The 18,541-nt window shown below is 35.5% G+C and overlaps 3 protein-coding genes and 1 long non-coding RNA gene across 5 annotated transcripts in view; 2 read left to right on the plus strand and 2 right to left on the minus strand.

Moving 5' to 3' along the window:
* Nucleotides 1-21: 21 nt before the first annotated feature.
* Nucleotides 22-18,541, plus strand: part of LOC129807500 (uncharacterized) — a 112,661-nt gene continuing 94,141 nt past the window's right edge. For both annotated transcript variants that reach the window (XR_008752289.1, XR_008752288.1), the window contains exon 1: nt 22-235. This is a non-coding gene — a long non-coding RNA (uncharacterized LOC129807500). The remainder of the gene's footprint in view (nt 236-18,541) is intronic.
* On the plus strand, nt 431-2,470 carry LOC129807495 (uncharacterized). Its single transcript, XM_055856793.1, has 2 exons — nt 431-2,218; nt 2,279-2,470. The coding sequence occupies exons 1-2, from the start codon at nt 545-547 to the stop codon at nt 2,396-2,398; spliced, it is 1,794 nt and encodes a 597-aa protein (XP_055712768.1). The 5' UTR covers nt 431-544; the 3' UTR covers nt 2,399-2,470.
* LOC129807494 (protein asteroid) lies at nt 10,790-13,051 on the minus strand. The gene has a single exon (XM_055856792.1). It carries the CDS (start codon nt 13,049-13,051, stop codon nt 10,817-10,819), a length of 2,235 nt encoding a protein of 744 aa, XP_055712767.1. The 3' UTR covers nt 10,790-10,816.
* LOC129807496 (cysteine protease ATG4A) lies at nt 10,790-18,327 on the minus strand. Its single transcript, XM_055856794.1, has 5 exons — nt 18,090-18,327; nt 17,778-17,973; nt 14,234-14,380; nt 13,741-14,164; nt 10,790-13,651 (listed from the first exon to the last, which is right to left on the minus strand). The coding sequence occupies exons 1-5, from the start codon at nt 18,325-18,327 to the stop codon at nt 13,397-13,399; spliced, it is 1,260 nt and encodes a 419-aa protein (XP_055712769.1). The 3' UTR covers nt 10,790-13,396.

An 18,541-nucleotide genomic window follows, 5' to 3' on the forward strand; every position in this document is an offset into this window, starting at 1 on the left:
CGGCGAGGCAGGCGAGGCGAAATAAATTTTCTGTTTGGTTTTGTCTGTGCTGTGTTCTGTTCTAAAGAAAAACAGTGAAAAAGTGAAAATTGTGGAAAAAATACTAATTATTTGTGTAAATCTTACAGGAATATACAGAAAAGTAATACTCAGTAAGACTGAAGTGTTGTGAAAGTTGTTTTGTGCAAGAATTTGTTTAATAATTTCGTGAGACGCCGCATATTTAATTTTATTGGTAAGTTTTCTTTTTCCATATTTCTACTATATTTTTTGCATTTAGAAGGCTGAATAATACATTGCCTAGGTGTTTATAATGATACTGCATACTCTGCATCAATTTTAAGTGATTTATTTATGATTTTTCAATTTGAGGAAGAAAATTTAATTTTGTGTAGAGCTTTTGTCTGCCCGCCGACGCCATTTTTATAACATAACCTTAAAATTTGTTTACCGTGAAGCGCGTGTGTATAGAGATTTTTCTTTACAATTTTTTTTATTGGAAAATCCAAAGAATTTCTTGGTGTCAAGTGGTTAGAATCTATTCATGATGTCTCGCTTAATGTTGAGACTCAGAAGCATTGTGGAGAAAAGTGGGAAAATTGGTGTATCGCCTTATGCAACTTTCACACAGAAGGATTTTCTGTATGAGGATCATTCGCATTCCGGAACTCTTATAAATCGCTTCGCTAAGTCAATTGCCTACGAAAATAGTCGAGAAGCAAAAATTGTGAGGAACAGCATCAAGTACAGCAATTTCTATCCAGTTCACGATCAGCAGAAGTTCTTTCAGGAGCTACAGAAAGTAGAAACTGACCAATTGGCCAGGCTCCTGATGTTTACAGCAAACTATCGTGGGAATGCAGACATCGGCAAAATCTTCAAGGTTATTAATCAGCTGGACAATGAAGTAGACCGGAGAATTGGGGAGATGGAGTATCGAGATGTTCAGGAATTAATGTTCATGTTCTTGTATTTGTTGCCCAACAAAGTGACGCAATTGGACGCAATACGGAATGGGGTGCAGAAATTGTTAGATGGATTCCCTCAGAATGACACAAAGGAGAACTTTCTGCAAATTTGTTTCTACTTGGGATTATTCAAGAAGTCCCGGAAAGAGAGTGAACAGTTAAAGGCATTTCTGGGAATGCACCTGAGCAAGTTTATCCGTGATTTGGATACCTTGCAGATTGCTCTTGTGGCCAATTCTGCCTTTAAGGCTGCTGTTACGATTCCCGATAAGGAATTCCATCAGAGATTGACCACAGAAATCCTCGAAATGGATCAGGATATTGATATTCAACTCCTAGTGACATTTGTCAAGAGTTTGAGACACAATAGAGTAGATTGCGGGGATGTTCTGGATAAGGTGCAACATTTCCTGAGAAATAGAAGTATTCCAAATGCTGATCTACGAGGATATGCTCACCTATTGGCACTCTTTGTGGAAAATCGTAACCTCCCGACGGATCTTGGAAGCCATGTAGTAAAAGAATGCATGGTGATAATTCAAGAAGAACATGAGAGATCCATGATCCTCAGCAGAGATGACAAATACATGAATCCGAACTTTCGTCCCAAGGATCTGGCAACATTCCTCTGGTGCTGCACGAGTCTCCCGGATGGAATTTTCACTAGAGACGACATGAAAAATCTTACAAATGCAATCATCTGGAAATTGAGAAATTACGAATATAAATATTCCTATGATGAATTTGTGGATACACTTCTATCCTTTTTTATGTTGGGCGGAAAATCTGAGACTCTTTTCAAGGCATTTTTCACTGAAAAAAATTTTCTAGTACCTCCGAAAAATCTAAATCGTGCAAAATTGGATTCGAGGCAGCTACTTCTAATAACTTGTCTGGAAATTGAGTGCCCAGAAGTTGTGCCCAAGGATGTGGGTAGCAAAACTTCCAAAAGTCCATCCAATGTTCCAGACTATCTTCTAGACAAACGCCCACAATTTGTTTGCGTTGGACAGATACTAAAAGACTTGACTGAAGAATTGAAGATCACAAAAATTCAATCAAAAATTCCAGTAAGGAACATAAATATTCCGAGTTATTGGATTGAAATTAAGATGACTGATGGAAGAAAAGTCACATTCTGGTTGGATTTACTGGACAAAGAAGCAACTATGGCCGATTCTAAGACACCAACAGCAATTCTGAGGCTGAAAATGCGACTTCTCAGGAATATGGAGCAAGATTTTGTTCTTGTGAGTAAAGATTTTATATTTTACAAACATTATAAAATAAAACCGTATATTGCATTATAGGTAAACGTCGTTAATAAAGAAGGTGAAGAATTGAAGGAGATTTTGAGGAAGACAATTAAAGAGCATCTGGAGAGCCTAGATTCTGAATCCGAAGATGAAATTCAAGGTGTCATTAAATAGAATGTTCTTTCGATAAAAATACAAGTAGTAAAAAATTTAACCAAAAAATAAAAAAACGCGTTAAAATATTAAGAATATGACTATTAGTTAATGGCAAAGCTTGCACTACAAAATCAGTAAACTAAAAATTCATAAGCATTTGATATTGGGTGTATTTATGATTTTTCTGTGTGATTCTTATGCCCTAGCCACCCTTAAGACTTAAGCTGAACTAGCTCAGACGAAAAGCGGATTATAGTCAAAAACTGATGGAAATGTAATTATGTGATCATTATTTTGATTACGTTAAGCAATTTCTCGGCTTAAATCTTTAATGTGTCTATAAGGTATTACATAATCACACCTATTGTGATCCTACGATTTAATCGACTTTCTCCAATCAGTCTGATATTCCCAGGGTATAATTAGGGCCTATCTGATGCCCAAAAATTAGTAGCCGAATTTTCGGACTTGGAAAATTGGAAAAATATGATTTTTTGAGGCGTCGATTATGTCAGTAGACCTCGAAAATATTGAAGATCGGAAAACAGGTATCCGGGATAAGTTAAATTTAAAATAAAACTTTTTAAATTTTTTTTTCGAAATTTGCCCATGCGATTTTCATCATATCGCTCCTTGGAAATTAAAAGGGGCCAATTCACTTTTTTGCGATTTTGAGAGTTTAATGCACTTACAAAGAGAATTTAATCAATTTTCGTATAAGTCACTAAATTTTGTTATCAGAAAAGTTTTTCAAAATTTTACTCTTTCTGATTGCTTGCGCAATTTTGTTTGAAGTAAAGGAGCACAAAATAAATTAATCGTTCAATTTTTTTGTGAAACAAGGGACTAACTCAAGCAAGTTGATCCTTTATCGTTCTAATTTCAGCAAAATTTGTGCATCATTTAGAACGACAAGGAGCTAACTCGTAAAAATATATATTTTTAAAGCTGAAAATTAAAGTTAAATCTTTCATACTGGCTCCTGAAAAATTGCCGAAAATGAGTTGACCCCTTGTAATTTCCAAGGAGCGATATAATCTTTAACCCTTTAAGGACGATTGGAACACCGGTGTCTCATAATGAAAATAATTTTTCCTGACTATCTAAAGTTATTTTTTTCTTATATCTGTACGTAATTGCAAAGTAGAAGGTTGAGGGAATCTAGAATATTTTTTGAAAGTCTCTAGCTGTTTGCTATGTAGTAAATATTTAAGTTCAAAAATGGCGAATTTTTAAATTCTCAAATGCATAATTGATTTTATTTATTTTTTATACTTCAATTTTTTTTTAAGCAAATCTCTTGGCAATAAAAACTACAATACTCATACATAATATTTTTCATTAAAGCGAAAAAAATATTATTCATTGGAAGGTATTGTTGGAAATATGACTTAAAGTTTTGGGCTATTTTTGTCCCTATCATTCATAAGAAGCACAAAATATAGCGAATCAGACTCTGCTGGACTTTCCAAGGTTAGGTGTAAGACTTATCATTGATTCTGTTTCCCAGTTTGTTTTTTATTGTTGATTTTCCGTCCGTAAAAAGTGTCTCGTCATTAAAGGGTTAATGCTCAAGGTTATAGAACTAATCTAGTATACTTAATTGACAAAAAAATTCAATAACAACAATAATTTTCGACATAATGCTTTCATTACTAAATTGAATTATGAAAAAAAAATCCATGGTATAAGCTGAACATGGCCTGCCTTTTAATTGCCCACCAGCTTTTTGAATTTTTCTCTTTTATTTTATAAACGAAACCAAAAATTCCATTTTGTCAATAGATGTTATTGGAAAGTAGCTATTAGTATTATCTATAATTTATATAACTGAATTTTTGTTTTGAAAAATACGGGAAAAATTAAGATATTCAAAAACTGGCGCAAAAAGCTAGGACAATTTTCCTTACTGTTTTGTTGTTGTTTATTTTTTGAATTATATACTCCGCAATTCGGTGGCGGCCAAAATCCCGAAAGCCAAAATCTTGAAAGCAAAAATCCCGAACGCCAAAATCCCGAAAAGGCCAAAATCCCGAAAGCCAAAATCCCGAATTTTCAAAATCTTGAAAGGGATGAAATTATATGGAGGAAAATGTTTAGAATAATTTCCTAAGACACAGAAGATTTTCCTTTGCCTCCAGCAAGCGAGGATACAATCGTGGGAGTAGCTGTGACATTTTTAAGAATTCGGGATTTTGGCTTTCGGGATTTTGGCCAATTCGGGATTTTGGCTTTCAGGATTTTGGCCAATTCGGGATTTTGGCTTTCAGGATTTTGACCGGGACCCCCGCAATTATCCCTCCCTCCTTCCGAGTTTAATAATTCATAGACTAAGTAGATATCCATTTGTGGTTTTTGGCAAAGGTTATATATCGCGTGAAAATTGCAATTGAGTGAATTAACAATTTCAGCCTCAATTCCGCCATTTTGAAATATCCTTTTTTTTTGTTAAAAAAAACCTTAACCCTTTATGGACGATTGGAACACCGATGTCCCATAAAGAAAATAATTTTTCCTGACCACCTAAAGTTATTTTTTCCTTATGTTTGTATGTAATTGCAAAGTAGAAGGTTGAAGGCATCTAGGATATTTGTTGGAAGTCTTCAGCTATTTTCTGTATAGTAAATTTTTAAGCTCAAGAATGACGAGTTTTTACATTCTTAAAATGAAAAAAAAAATTTTAATATTTTTTTATACTTTCAATTTTTTTTAAGCAAAATTCTTTTGGGAAAAGAAACTACAATACTCAAACATAATATTTTTTCATTAAATTGAAAATTATCGCTCATTAGTATTGTCAGAAAAATTACTTAAATTTTTAGGCTATTTTTGTCCCTATATCGTTCATTGAGACAAAAAATACACCGGATCAGACTGTTGGTTTTTCGAAGGCCAGATATAGGACCTTTTATTGGTTTTGTTCATTGTTTTTTCATTTTTATTGGTGATTTTTGGTCCGCGAAAACTGTCTCGTCGTTAAAGGGTTAAGGCTTCCCGACCCGAGCTAGAAAGGGTCAAAATTTTTTATTAAAATAATCAATCCGATACTAATTGTCATTATTTTAATCAATGAAGGCGTTTGGAAAGCTTGTGAAATTCCACAACTCCTAATATCGGAAGTTCGTAAAACCACCGCTAGAGGCGCCTCTTATTATATCTGTATATTTCTATATCTATTTTAAGTGCCTCGAACACGATACGAGCTGTAAGGGGGTCAAAGTTGAAAAATTTATCGGCATATTGTAACGTGCGTTTTCGGAATTGGTCTATGTTTTCTACAATTCTGGAGATTGATCTCTTTTCCTCCCAATTAATTCATGAATTATCCTGTTTGATTGTGAATATGTGTGCAATTTTGTCGAGCTTTCGGTCCTTTCAACATCCGATCACTCAGTGATAAGTCCCCAGAAAGTGCACTTGTGCGTCTCTTCATGTTTTGTTAGATTGTGGTGGGTGACTGAGTATCCACGGGGAGCAGTGAAATGGGGCTTCCCCATTAAACATAAGAGGAGCTCTATAGTCAGAGATTCTATACTCTCAGCCTACAATATGCGGCTACATACACCAACACTTCTTTATTTGGGGCTGGAGTTTCATCACCGTGATGACACAGATGACAGACAGATGACACAGAACCTCCCGATCTTCCACCGATGGGCCCCAACGATGTCATCCACCGGGGGACACTTCTTCGCCGCCGAGAGAGGACTACTGCCCCTTAGGGGGATATCTTCGGAGGAGCACCGCGAAGGCGAACACCATCCACTGGTCTTCCCAAGAAAGAATGAGAGGGAAACGACTCATCCGGAGGAAGGGAGTATCAAGAAAGCCGTCCAAGAGGATTCCTAGATCCAAGCTGTACCAGGAAAGTTAAAGGCTTGGTCCACCCACACTGCACAGTGACCTCTGTTAATCCCATTATGTTTCATGTTCTATCCTGTTTAACGATTATAAATTTTCCGGAGTCCGTTCTTTAAGTTAAATTTAACGTAGCTTGATTACTTTTCCTTTCGAATACAATATTAAAATTCTCCTGGAACTGATTCTCTTGGAACGGCTCGACCCATCAAGGGCACCTGAAGGGCTTGGAGGGTGGTTTCTGAACTAGAAGGGATCGGGAGCAGGGCTACATCTACGGTACGGGGGAATGGTGAGATGAAGATCGGTCAGATCATTTGTCTGATTTATTTCTTAAAAAATTTTAATCTTTCGAACTCTTTTTCTTTTCTTCCGGATTTCTTTTGTCTGATTAAATGCTGAATTCTATGTGTTATACAGTAGACTCTTTTAAATTCGGGCATTTGGGACCGAAATATCAACCGAATTAGAGAGAAATTCGGGCAGCAAATTGATTGAAATGAAACGATTTTTTCTTCATCTGCATACTTAAATTGAGTTTAGATGCTCTTTGCTATTACGAATTTCATAAAAACCTCCAAATAATGCAAAATCACATCAAAGCTAAGATAAATCATGACAAATTTGAGCATATTTGCTTCATTTAATAATCATAATCGAACTTGAAAAATGTCAACAAACTTTTTTCGAATTTAACTGCCGCCCGAATTAAAAAGTAGCCCGATCTTAAAAGAGCCGAATTAGCGAGAGTATACTGTACGTTGTCCCATCACCCTGGTTCTTGAGAAAATTTACTATGAGTTTCAATTGATTTAATCTAGAAGTTTCTTTTTCGTTTTGGATATCGGATCTCTTTTTCTTTTGCCGGATTAACCCAACCCTGAGCTAGTCTTTATTTTTTTCCGTTTCGGTTCAAATATTCTAAACTTTTATCGGTATCACTTTATATTATGTTCCTTTACAATTGCTTCCGTTTTTTCTTTTCTAATTTTTCGATCATTCGGATACTGATCGAGAAGTGGCTTTCGAATCTATATACAACGGAAACTTTTTTTGGTGAGAAAATTTACAAATATTTTTTAAACTAAGCATGGTCCTTGAAGTGCCCTTTTTCATAGGCCATTAAGCGGCGGCTGTTGAGGATACCACTGCTCTGTCGGGGAGACGAGATTCATCGGTGTATGTTTCGGACAATAATTTTTCGGACTTACACTCGGCTCTTTTCGGTCTAAGAATATTTATTGCACGTGGGGTATTCATTCGGTTTACTGAAATCTAATCTAATCTAATGTCCCGTTTCTTTCTTTTGGCCGAGGTTGTGCATATTTCTGGTTTGGGATGGGTTTAATGGGCTCTATGCACTAAGACTTCTTTTCCCCAAATTATGATGTCATAAATTCCTTCTCTCTCCCTTCTCGCTATTCTTGTGAATAATTTCGATAATGTTAATTTTTCATAAATTTTTATTTTTTTTTACCATAATTTTCGGCTTTACAAACATTTAACTTCTTCCAAGCTGGTGATGGCAAATCACAGCGCTAGGATTAGTTACTTATGTAACTAATGCGCCTTCCCTTCCGGATTCTCTCTTATATGAGTGTTTGAGCTGCTTTAAATATAAAAAAACTATATGAGTTCGGAATGACTATCGCCATGTATTTATTTTATTGCCCGCCCCCTACTATCAGCTTGCCAACTTTATGCGTGCCCTTATGGTATACGCCACCGGACAGGTAGCCTGTCCAACTGTCATCATGGGTCACCAAGCAAGTCGATTATATATATATGCATTTATATTTTATATATTTATGTTTTAGATTTTCATTCCGATACTTTGTTCTATACATCGGCTTCAGAAGCTCCACTTGAATAGAGAGAATCCCTATTATTATTTTTTATTAAGGCCGACAATTATGTCTCGCCGATCCATAAACAAGTCTGGTTTAGAATTTTAATTTTTGGAGGAAAAGCTGATTAAGTACGAAAATGGTTTCGTCAATGCTCAGCAATAACTATCCTTGTTTTTCCTTATCCTACCTCCCTTATCCTAACAATATTCCATCCGGAATTATGGCCTCTCTTTTGGGATAAAGGGTGGTCTTTAAACTTTCGGCGATGTAATACTTCCACTATATTATTTTCTTTCTGATTTCTGAGAGCACTATCCTTTCTTTCGATCTGTATTTCTGCACGGTTTTCCAGATTATAAAATTCCCCACTGAAGGTATGGTCTGGGTGGACGACGGATTCGGTGAGTCAATATTGAGGGTTGGTGGTAAGATTGGGATGGAGGTTAACGGTAAGGATTGAGATGGGGGGAAGATCCTTGAAGTTCTGTTAATGTACAGCTATGGAATTATCCGTTGGTGTTCTTTTCCTCTATCGCCTTTCGTTGGCAATTATGTATGAATAAAAGTAAATACCCTGACCGATTTAACCTTGCAATTGTTGATCGGTTGATTTCATTCAAACTTGTAATAAATTTTCTTCCGTTTCTTTAAATTTCAAGTTTTTCTTTTAAACTTTGTGGCGCCCACATTAAATTTTTTTTTCGATACCACCTTGGTAGACTTTTTTTTTCTCAAGAATGGGGTGATGTAACGTGCGTTTTCGGAATTCATCTATGTTTTCTCCGACTCTCTGGAGACTGATCTCTTTCTCGGTCTTTTCAACAGCCGATCACTTAGTGATAAGTCCCCAGAAAGTACACTTGTGCGTCTCTTCATGTTTTGTTAGATTGTGGTGGGTGATTGAGTACACACGGGGAGCAGTGTTAAATGGGGCTTCCCCATTAAACATAAGAGGAGCTCTATAGTCAGGAAGACTTCTCAGCCTACAATATACGGCTACATACACCAACACTTCCTTATTTGAGGCTGGAGTTTCATCACCATGATGACACAGAAAGTCCGAGAGATTATCTTCCACCGATGGGCCCCAACGATGTCATCCACCGGGGGACACTTCTTCGCCACCGAGAGAGGACTACTGCCCCTTAGGGGTATATCTTCGGAGGAGCACCGCGAAGGCGAACACCATCCACTGGTCTTCCCAAGAACGAAGGATAGGGAAGCGAGTCATTCGGAGGAAGGGAGTATCAAGAAAGCCGTCCAAGAGGATTCCTAGATCCAAGCTGTACCAGGAAAGTTAAAGGCTTGGTCCACCCACACTGCACAGTGACCTCTGTTAATCCCATTATGTTTCATGTTTTATCCTTCCTAACGATTATAAATTTTCCGGAGTCCGTTCTTTTCTGTAAATTAAATTTAACGTAGCATGATTACTTCTCCTTTCGAATACAATATTAAAATTCTCTCTCAATATTAAAAGAACATTTTTTTCTAATAAAGATATTCGCCCTCCAGAAATTGTTAAAATAAATCTTTTTCTTTTAAATAAAATCATTATACTATATCTTTGGATCTAATTAACATATTGACTTGAATTTTTGTGTGTGGGTTTGTACCGGACGAGCATTTTCAGTAGTCTAAAAATTCGTATTCAATTTTCTAAAAAAAAAACACCATTAATGCCTTTTTCATCAAATTTTAGCTTATTGTAGCATCTAAAAGTGCTCATCGAGACGAAACCAAAAAGGTAAAATGTAGGTCAAAATGTCAAGTAGAACCGGAGATAGAGACCGGTCAATATTCGAACTTTGACCCCTTATTGCTCGGGTGAGGGATTATGGATCGACTTAAGAATTTTTTGTTTGATAGGTATTATCAGCGACTACAACATACTAAAATTTCAGCCCGATGCACAAAAGAATTTTTGAGTTATTTAACTTAGAAAATTGAAAAATCTTCTATTTAAAAATACCGTCCCTAGCTATGGTTTTATGAACTTGGGATGTTAGAAAAGGAAGTGGCATTTCACGAGAGCTTTCCAAAACGCCCTCACTTTTTAAATTCTAACAATTAGAACCAGAGTTATGGTCGTTTTAAGAAAGTTTTTTTTTTTTGATCCTTATAGCTCGGGTCAGGGGGGTCCGGGAACCTTAAGTTGATGGAAATCCCTAAGGCCCAGTGAAACATACTAAAATATGAGCCCCATCGATACCATAGGGGCGGAGGTAGTGAGATAACAAAAAATGGGGGGTATTCAAAATGGCGGAAGGAGTGGTGGAGGATGGGGAGTCAATGCACCAAGTTGCAATTTTCATACGATATATAATCTTTGCCGAAAACCGCAAGTCGATATGTCTTTTAGTTTAGGAGCTATTAAGCTCCAATGAGTGGCCGGCCGGCTAGAAACGTTACTTACCCACCCATATATTCGTGATCAGGAAATGACGAAACACATTTTGGCCAAATTTGAGCTCGATTGGACGACATGAAATTTTGTTAGGATTATAGTAAGTGAGATTATTAAGAATCTCACCTAATATGAGGCTTTCGCGAACTAAGCTAAACCTAAACCTCACGTCTGAAGCTGCCATTGTATATCTTCCATTTTCGTTTTAAGTTTTTTTTTTCAAACATAAATTGCAAAGCTTTGTGAAAATAACAAAACTTTATGTTTTTTATTCAAGCATCAAAAGTTTAAAAATTTTTTTTTTGTGGAAAAAGAAGATTTTTATTCAATATTTACATTCTTCTCAGGGATAAACTTCAGGAGCCATGTCATTAGAAAATTGTAGTATGACCAGAAATTGTGGGCACATTTGAGTAAATTATCTCGAAGGTAGTGTTCAGGATCATCACGTTTATTGAGTGTAGTGTAGAGATTAAAAAGTAGAAAACCTTTGTACATCTTAGCCACGTGTGGTTCGTCAAAGGGAAAATTCGAAATGGAATTGAGGCTAATCATGTGATAGAGTACAGCTTGAAATTCTGAAAATGCATGAAGAACAGTACTGGAGAATCCTGTGTAGGATTTTTTATGATGAACATTTCGGGAGAGAAATGGCAAAATTCGCTCCTGAATCAGTACACATTCATTCTTACTGATTTTCTTTCTCATTTGACGTCCTTTGGATTCTGTAAGTTCTACTGGATTATCGTCCAATGGGCATTTTTTAGACAATTCTACCTTTATCTTTGCAAGATTTTTCCCATTGACACGTTCAAAATTTTCTTGAGTGCGAATTTCTCCGCATTTTCGGTCAATAAAACTGAGGATCATCATAGACAAGATTAGGCTTCTAATATGTAACCATGTCCAGAGTTTCGACTTTTTGGTCCAATACACCATGGCGAGGAAGTAGATTTTCTGTCCATTGTCGAGAGCTGGCAATAAATTGAAAATCTCTTTGTGATTTTCAAAATTCCGGAAAATATAATGAAATAGTTTTTCATTCTTTTCGTCTGCTGGATCAAATGAGATGGTATCTGATTCTTCAAATGTCAGATACTTGTTGGCATAGGTAACCTGACCCGGAAGTCTTGTGAGATAGTTGAGCGTTGGAGTTTCAGGGGCATTGAGTATCCGGAAGAGAAGTAGAAGAATATCCAGGGCAACAAGATTGGCATCTGGGAGTTTGTAATTTTCAATTTGAGGATTATTTACATACATTTTGAGATGAATGAGATCAATGCAGTACCGTGGTAGTTCTGCTCGGAGGAATTTCTCTTTCAGCCAAAATGGGATGTTTTTGGATCTTTGAGGATTTTCTGCCAATTTTATTGTTTCTTCATCACAATCCTCCTCGTCCTCGTCATTTTCAACATTATTCTCATTGTTGTCTTCTTGAATTTGTACTGTGGTATCCTCTTCAGGAGGAATCTCTTCTACACTCTCCTGGTGATCTTGTTCGAATCCAAAAAAAGTGCAGGAGATAGTCTTTGTGGTGGTATATGGAGCAGATGCAGTTGCAATGTGATCAAGAATATTCTCTCTACTGGCTTTATCATAGCGTATTTCTAATTTTTCCAAAGCTGATGACAATGATTCATGCTGTAACCATTGAATAAGTCCATCAATTTGTCTCTGATACTTGGATTTATCCTTCTTCTTTCTTCTCATACTGACTCCACTGTAGAATTTTTTCAACTTGGACTGTTGGGTAAAATCATTTCCGACGATTGCACCAAAAAATGGTAGAAGTTCTTCTGTAAGTTTTGTGTATTTCAGAAGATTTTCCATTTGGTAGAGGCAACAGTCCAAATAGTAGTAGCATTCTTCAGTTGAATCATCTTCTGGTTCATTTTCATCTCCATCAATGTCCATTATAGGTACTCTGGCTTTTCGATTTCTCTTTCGTGCCTTCATGGAGCATCTTTCAGTTCGAATCATCTGGTTTCCATCTCTCTGGATGATTTTCTTGTAGACTTTGAAAGTCAGAGAAACAAAGGGGATGTAAAGTACATTGTAGATGTAGAAATCCGAATCATAACTCAGAACAGGACAATCGAGGCGTCTGGCCAGATTGGCTACTTCTTCATCAGCTTCAAAGAGACATCTCATTACTTTGATGCCCATGTCCTTCAGGGCTCTTACAAAGACCTCACGGATGAGTAGGGGAAAGTGAATGGTGTCTGGTCGGCTAGGATCTATGTGCTTAATACTGGCAATTTTTGATCTCAATCTTGTATGAACTGTCCGGAGGCGATATTCTTCGTAACCACCATCGAGGAGAACATAGGACTTTACATTGCACTTATCCAGGAGAATGAAGAAGCGACAGACTTGCATGTAGAACATGTCGTAGTCTCCACCAAAGGCACAATTGGTCGTACTGCAAATCTTCTTAAACAGCTGACAGGCTAAATTGTCTCCATCTATTACTAGATTGCAGTCATGGAGCTCATGGGGCACGAGGAATTTTTTTGCATTCTTTGCAATGTATGTTGTTAAACCCTTAACACCCATTTTAAATCAATTTTGACTGAATTGGATAGCAGAGAGCACAAATCACTGAAATCTTTGAAAGTCGGAGATGCTGAACACAGAAAGAACTTTGAGTCACTAAAGTAGGGTTATGTTTTTTTTTTTAAAGAGCTTTATGCATGGTATGCTTTTTTTCATGGAAAGCCAAAATATTTTTACTTCAATTTGTTGGAATTGGAAAAAAAAATGTTACATTCTAATTTACAACATAATAATGTTTTTTTGTAGGTATTCTGCTTGTGGTATGTACATGAAGGGCACGGGGGATATTTTGTTGTATATAATAATGTTATAGAAAAATTATAATATCAAACTATTTACAATTTTTTATGCGATTATTTCAAAATCTTCGTCTGACTGACGTACGTCCAGTTCTTCAAATTCCCCTAATGTTGGATCAGTCTCACTGTCGCCACGATTTCGTGATCTACGGTGACTTGGTGTAGATGTAGACGCCACGGACGGCCAGGGTTGCTGTCGTGTCTGGATCACTTCGAACAATGGATGTGATTCAGACAGTACATCCTGCAGGAGACGTGCATAGAGTTCATCGAACTCCAATTGAGTGCGACAGAGGAAGCACTGAAATACCAAAAAAAAAAAGATTGATAAAAGGTCAAAGCCTCTCAATGATTGGGAAAGGGAATTTTGAATTATAAATAAAATCTCACCACGGCTAGTGATGGATCCATTTGTCGAAATGGTATGCGACTGGCATATTTTTGATGAAATGTCTCATCCATTTCAATCTCTTCAATTGTTTGTTTATTACCGACACTTCCATTGCGTTGCGTTGTGTGCGGATCGAGGTAGAGTACTTCATCACCGACGTAACCAATAAAATAGAGAGCTTGATTGGGCTTCCCACCAATCATTCCCATATTACGATTTATCTCAAAGCATCTCTTAAGTCCATCGATGTAAATTGGATTTATCTCATTGATACCCAATCTTAGTGGAACTATCAAGAGCAAAGGTTTCCATGATTTGTCATCATCGTCACAACATAATTCTTTGATATCATCCAAGTAAATTACATTATCCAAAGCAACATGAATGGCTAAACTACTCCAGTCATCGTACTTTAAGAGTTTTCTGCAAAAGAAAATTTTTATTTTTGAATTTTAGAAAAATTAAGATGTTAGTAGGGGATGCATTATATACTTGAGAACTTGTGCAACGGTATTTGGTCCAAACCACTCGCCAACTTTCTTATCCTCTGAATTGCCCATTAAGGCAATTTGGTGTATGGAGAAAGGACTTTTTCGATTGTCTTCAAAGCGATTGACGATCTTTAGATAGGTTGGATCCCTAGAAATACATATATAACATGCTAGACTTTGGAAAAATTGAATAGATTTTAAGTAATTTTATATTAATTCTAATTGTACTTCTATGGAATATAAGTATTTTTGTTAACCCTTTAAAGACGAGGGGTCAACAGTCACTCAATCATTATCAAAGGGTTAAGTTTCTTATTTGGCAAAGAGATAATATTTCAATGACTTAAGTAATCATTACAAAAAGTAATGCCCTAGACATATTTACGACTTAACCCTTTAAGGACGATTAGAACACCGGTGTCCCATAACGAAAATATTTTTTCCTGACTACCCAAAGTTATTTTTTTCTTATATCTGTACCTAATTGCAAAGTAGAAGGTTGAAGGAATCTAGAATATTTTTTGCAAGTCTCTAGCTATTTGCCATTATAGTAAATATTTAAGCTCAAAAATGGCGAATTTTTAAATTCTCAAATTAATAATTGATTTTAATTATTTTTTATACTTCTAATTTTTTTAAGCAAAACCTTTTTAGCAATAAAAACTACAATACTCATACGTAATATTTTTCATTAAAGCGAAAAATATTATTCATTGGTATTGTCAGAAAAATTACATCAATTTTAGGGCTATTTTTGTCCCTATTGTTCATAGAAGCACAAAATACACCAAATCAGACTCTGTTGGACTTTCCAAAGTTAGATGTAAGACTTATCATTGATTATGTTTTTCAGTTTAATTTTTATTGTTGATTTTCAGTCCGCAAAAAGTGTCTCGTCGTTAAAGGGTTAAGTCGACAGACGGCTTAACCCATTCCTTACCATGGTATTATACATCATACGCAAATTGAGTGATTTTAGATGATTTATTCCTGGGCAACTTTTATCCGAATTGCTGTCGGGAATGGATTTTTAGTAATTTTAGTTCTTCAATTTCTTGAGAAAAATAGTCCGACAGAGATGGGAATACATTTTTTTATTGTTTTCTTGATTCGCGGAAGGTCATGCAAAATTTTAGCCCAAAATGGCGGACGGAAAATGCGACATTCTGTCGAATTTGTTAAAATTGGCCTCTTTCCTCTTTCCTTATTTGAATTCTAGTTGCCAATTTGTTTTCTTGGATAGTTACACTATCTAAAGCAATAGAGTTTGTAATGAATTAATGCACAGAATTTAAATTCAGTGACCGTCAAGACGTGTGTTTAACAGGGGCTCCCCGCGCCCCCATGAAAGGTAAAAGTTGTTTCTTTTCAAAAAATTCATCTATTTAGTCTGTAGGAAACTAATCCCAAAATAAGAACATTCTATCTCAAATATTTCTGGTACATTGACTGAATGGGTTAACGTAACTATAATCAAAATAATGATCAGATTACATTTCCATCAGTTTCTGACTAATCCGTATATTGGCTTAATTCGTAAGTGTATCATACTTCTCAAGAATTTATATTTCTTAAAATTTCAGAATTTCGAATTATTGTGGTACTTCAAGGACTAGCCGTATCCACAAATTTAAATTTGACGAGGCTATTGACAGTATATTTAATGTTTTCTGAAATGAAAATATTCCAAAAACAGGGCTCAAAATTTCAATGTTTTTCATTGTCGATATTGTTGGTCGAATCTTTTAAAACTCTGTACGTCTATGGAGGTTTATTGAAGACTGTCCATAATAAAAATTTGTAGCCTCGGTTCCTTTTATCTTGAAAGATATAAAAATATTGAAATTTTCACTTTGACAATTTTCTCCCCAGTATCTTCTACTGATTTACACTCTTTAGTACGTAGATTTATTGCACTATAAAAGAGATTGTAAAAAAATCTCACCTTAATGTTTATTCAACATATGAAAGATAGAGGCTTGGGAGAAAATATTACAAAATTGACTTTTATCTTATTACGGACTCTAAGAGATTAAGAATCAGCTTCAATTTATAGGAAATTTAACCTCCTTTCCATTCTGAGATAATCCTTAAAATATTAATAATTTAAATCGGTCTTTTAGGCTCGGCGTCTACACACTAGTAGAAAGTTTTTTAAAAAAAAATGTCTTTTTTTTTAAATTCTGACGTTTCTGCCTACAAGGATAGGGGAAATTTTCTTTAAAAAGGCATTTTTTAAAAAAATTTCTACTAATGTGTAGACGATTTTAAAGCATCGAATTTCTTTAGAAGCCCTAGGCACACATAAGGCAATTCCTAAGAGACGGCTTAATATAAATTTAAACAAAATAGTGATCGGATTATATTTCCATCAGTTTCTGACTAATTTGTCTCTCGGCTTATTCTGAAAATCGGCTTAGTTAGTGGGAAACTGATAGTACGAAACTGTCGCAAGTGTATCTGAGGCATAAGGTTTAACAATATTGCTTAACTCCTCTAAATTTTTTTTTTTTTCAGGAAAGTGTATTGGAAAACGTTTGTGTTAAGACTGGATAATAAATACGAATCATCCACTAGATTTTGAAAAAAAAAAACAATAAAAAAGCTTATCATTTGGGATTTCGAGCTATTTAAGAATTGGGCCTAAACCTCTAGATTGAAATCTCCAGTTTGAAACTAAATTGTAATGCCCTAGACACATCATTTACGATTTAAGCCGAAGGGTGGCTTAACGTAACTAAAATCAAAATAATAATCAGAATGTATTTTCATCAATATTTGACTAATCTGTATCTCGGCTTAATCCGAGAATTGGCTTAGTTGGTGGGAAAGTTATGGGAATTTAGTCAAATGATTATTTTGATTGTAATAACGTTAAGCCGTTTCTTTGTTTAAGTCGTAAGTGTGTCTAGGGCACTACACGATTAAGAAGCTGAAATGTAAATGTCGAATCTATGTTTCCTTTAATAATTTCGAGTCTAGTCATAAGTCCTTTAAAATTTTAGAATACAGAAAATTTTAAGGCTAGATTGCAAATAAGGAAGCACTAGCGGCCTTTAACGCAAAATTGAAAAATTTGAATTTTCACACTAAATCTATGACTTCAATCTTTAAATTGTCTTTATATCAGAACTGAGGAATTAGAAGAGGAAGTTAGTCCTACAAAAATAAATTAACGTTATTTACTTGATACTTCAATATTAAATTCACACAGAATAAAAAAAATCTGTCGCCAAGGTGGAGTGAGCTAAAATGATCTATAAATGGAGCGTATGCAAATTGCTTAACTCTTTCGTCTCTTTTGGGACTCTGAGTACGCAAACCTCAATTTGATGTCCAATTGTAAGATATTTTTTGTAGGACCTCAAATAATTCCTGAGCTTAGATATTTTTCATTAAAAAATTGTGAAATTGGCTTGCAGCATATGCTGCGGTCCGGAAAGAGTTAAGATTACTTAAGCAATGCAATGTTACCCGTCCTTTAAAAAAGAATTTTAACATATTTAAAAGTTCTTTATATTCATTACAATAACTCAATATCTCACCGAGTTTCTGGAGTCCAAAACCAATCACGTCCTAAATGCAGATCAAGAAGAGATTGTGCGAGAATCATTTGACCACATCGTAACATACAGCCCCATCCCTTATCACTTGTCAATTGGGGCGAACCGATTGGGACGAAGCCACGTCGATACGTACACCAGATTCGTGTTTGAATATCTCTCCGGATGAGTTCCAATTCTAATACATAAATATGTTTGAAAGGCAGGGATAGAAAAAAAATGAAGGGCATTTAAATAGAAGTTTTTAATATAATGGTATAATCATCATTGGCCTTCTTACTATATTGTGCATACCTTGAACGGGATTGTAACACTTTCCGAGTATCCAAACGGTATCTGTGCACCCTTTGGGAATGTCATCTGGCTCCTGGGCAGTGTCAACAGCACCCAAATACGATTCAATCATTGAGTCCATTGTCTCAACAACATTTGTAATTATTTGACGACAGCGATTTGGCAAAATTGCGAAAAGTCTATGGCGATATCTCAAGTAAAAATGAAACAAATAGTACACTATTGTGTACAAAACCATAAAGAGAGAGAGATGGTAAAAAAAAGAATAGCAAATAACAGAAAGTGAATTGACAAAACAAACTATATTTTTCACTGAGAAATTTTTGAGATACTAATTAAAGACACTATTTTAGGATGGTGAATAGCAAAACAAAGGAAATTCTCGATAAGATGAAAACACTACACTAAAATGTTTTAATTAATGAAAGAAAATTTGATCTCTGTGTGTGATT

The sequence above is a fragment of the Phlebotomus papatasi genome, chromosome 3 (assembly GCF_024763615.1).
Source record: "Phlebotomus papatasi isolate M1 chromosome 3, Ppap_2.1, whole genome shotgun sequence".
Classification (NCBI taxonomy): Eukaryota; Metazoa; Arthropoda; class Insecta; order Diptera; family Psychodidae; genus Phlebotomus; species Phlebotomus papatasi.

Bases quoted from the DNA above. Each gene is read 5' to 3' on its own strand.
- LOC129807495 (XM_055856793.1), top strand. From the start codon at position 545: ATGATGTCTCGCTTAATGTTGAGACTCAGAAGCATTGTGGAGAAAAGT. The intron at 2,219-2,278 runs GTGAGTAAAGAT...ATTGCATTATAG, and splicing joins TGGAGCAAGATTTTGTTCTT to GTAAACGTCGTTAATAAAGA.
- LOC129807494 (XM_055856792.1), bottom strand. From the start codon at position 13,051: ATGGGTGTTAAGGGTTTAACAACATACATTGCAAAGAATGCAAAAAAA.
- LOC129807496 (XM_055856794.1), bottom strand. From the start codon at position 18,327: ATGGTTTTGTACACAATAGTGTACTATTTGTTTCATTTTTACTTGAGA. The intron at 14,381-17,777 runs GTGAGATATTGA...ATGTATTTCTAG, and splicing joins TTTTGGACTCCAGAAACTCG to GGATCCAACCTATCTAAAGA. The intron at 13,652-13,740 runs GTGAGATTTTAT...TTGGTATTTCAG, and splicing joins TGGATCCATCACTAGCCGTG to TGCTTCCTCTGTCGCACTCA.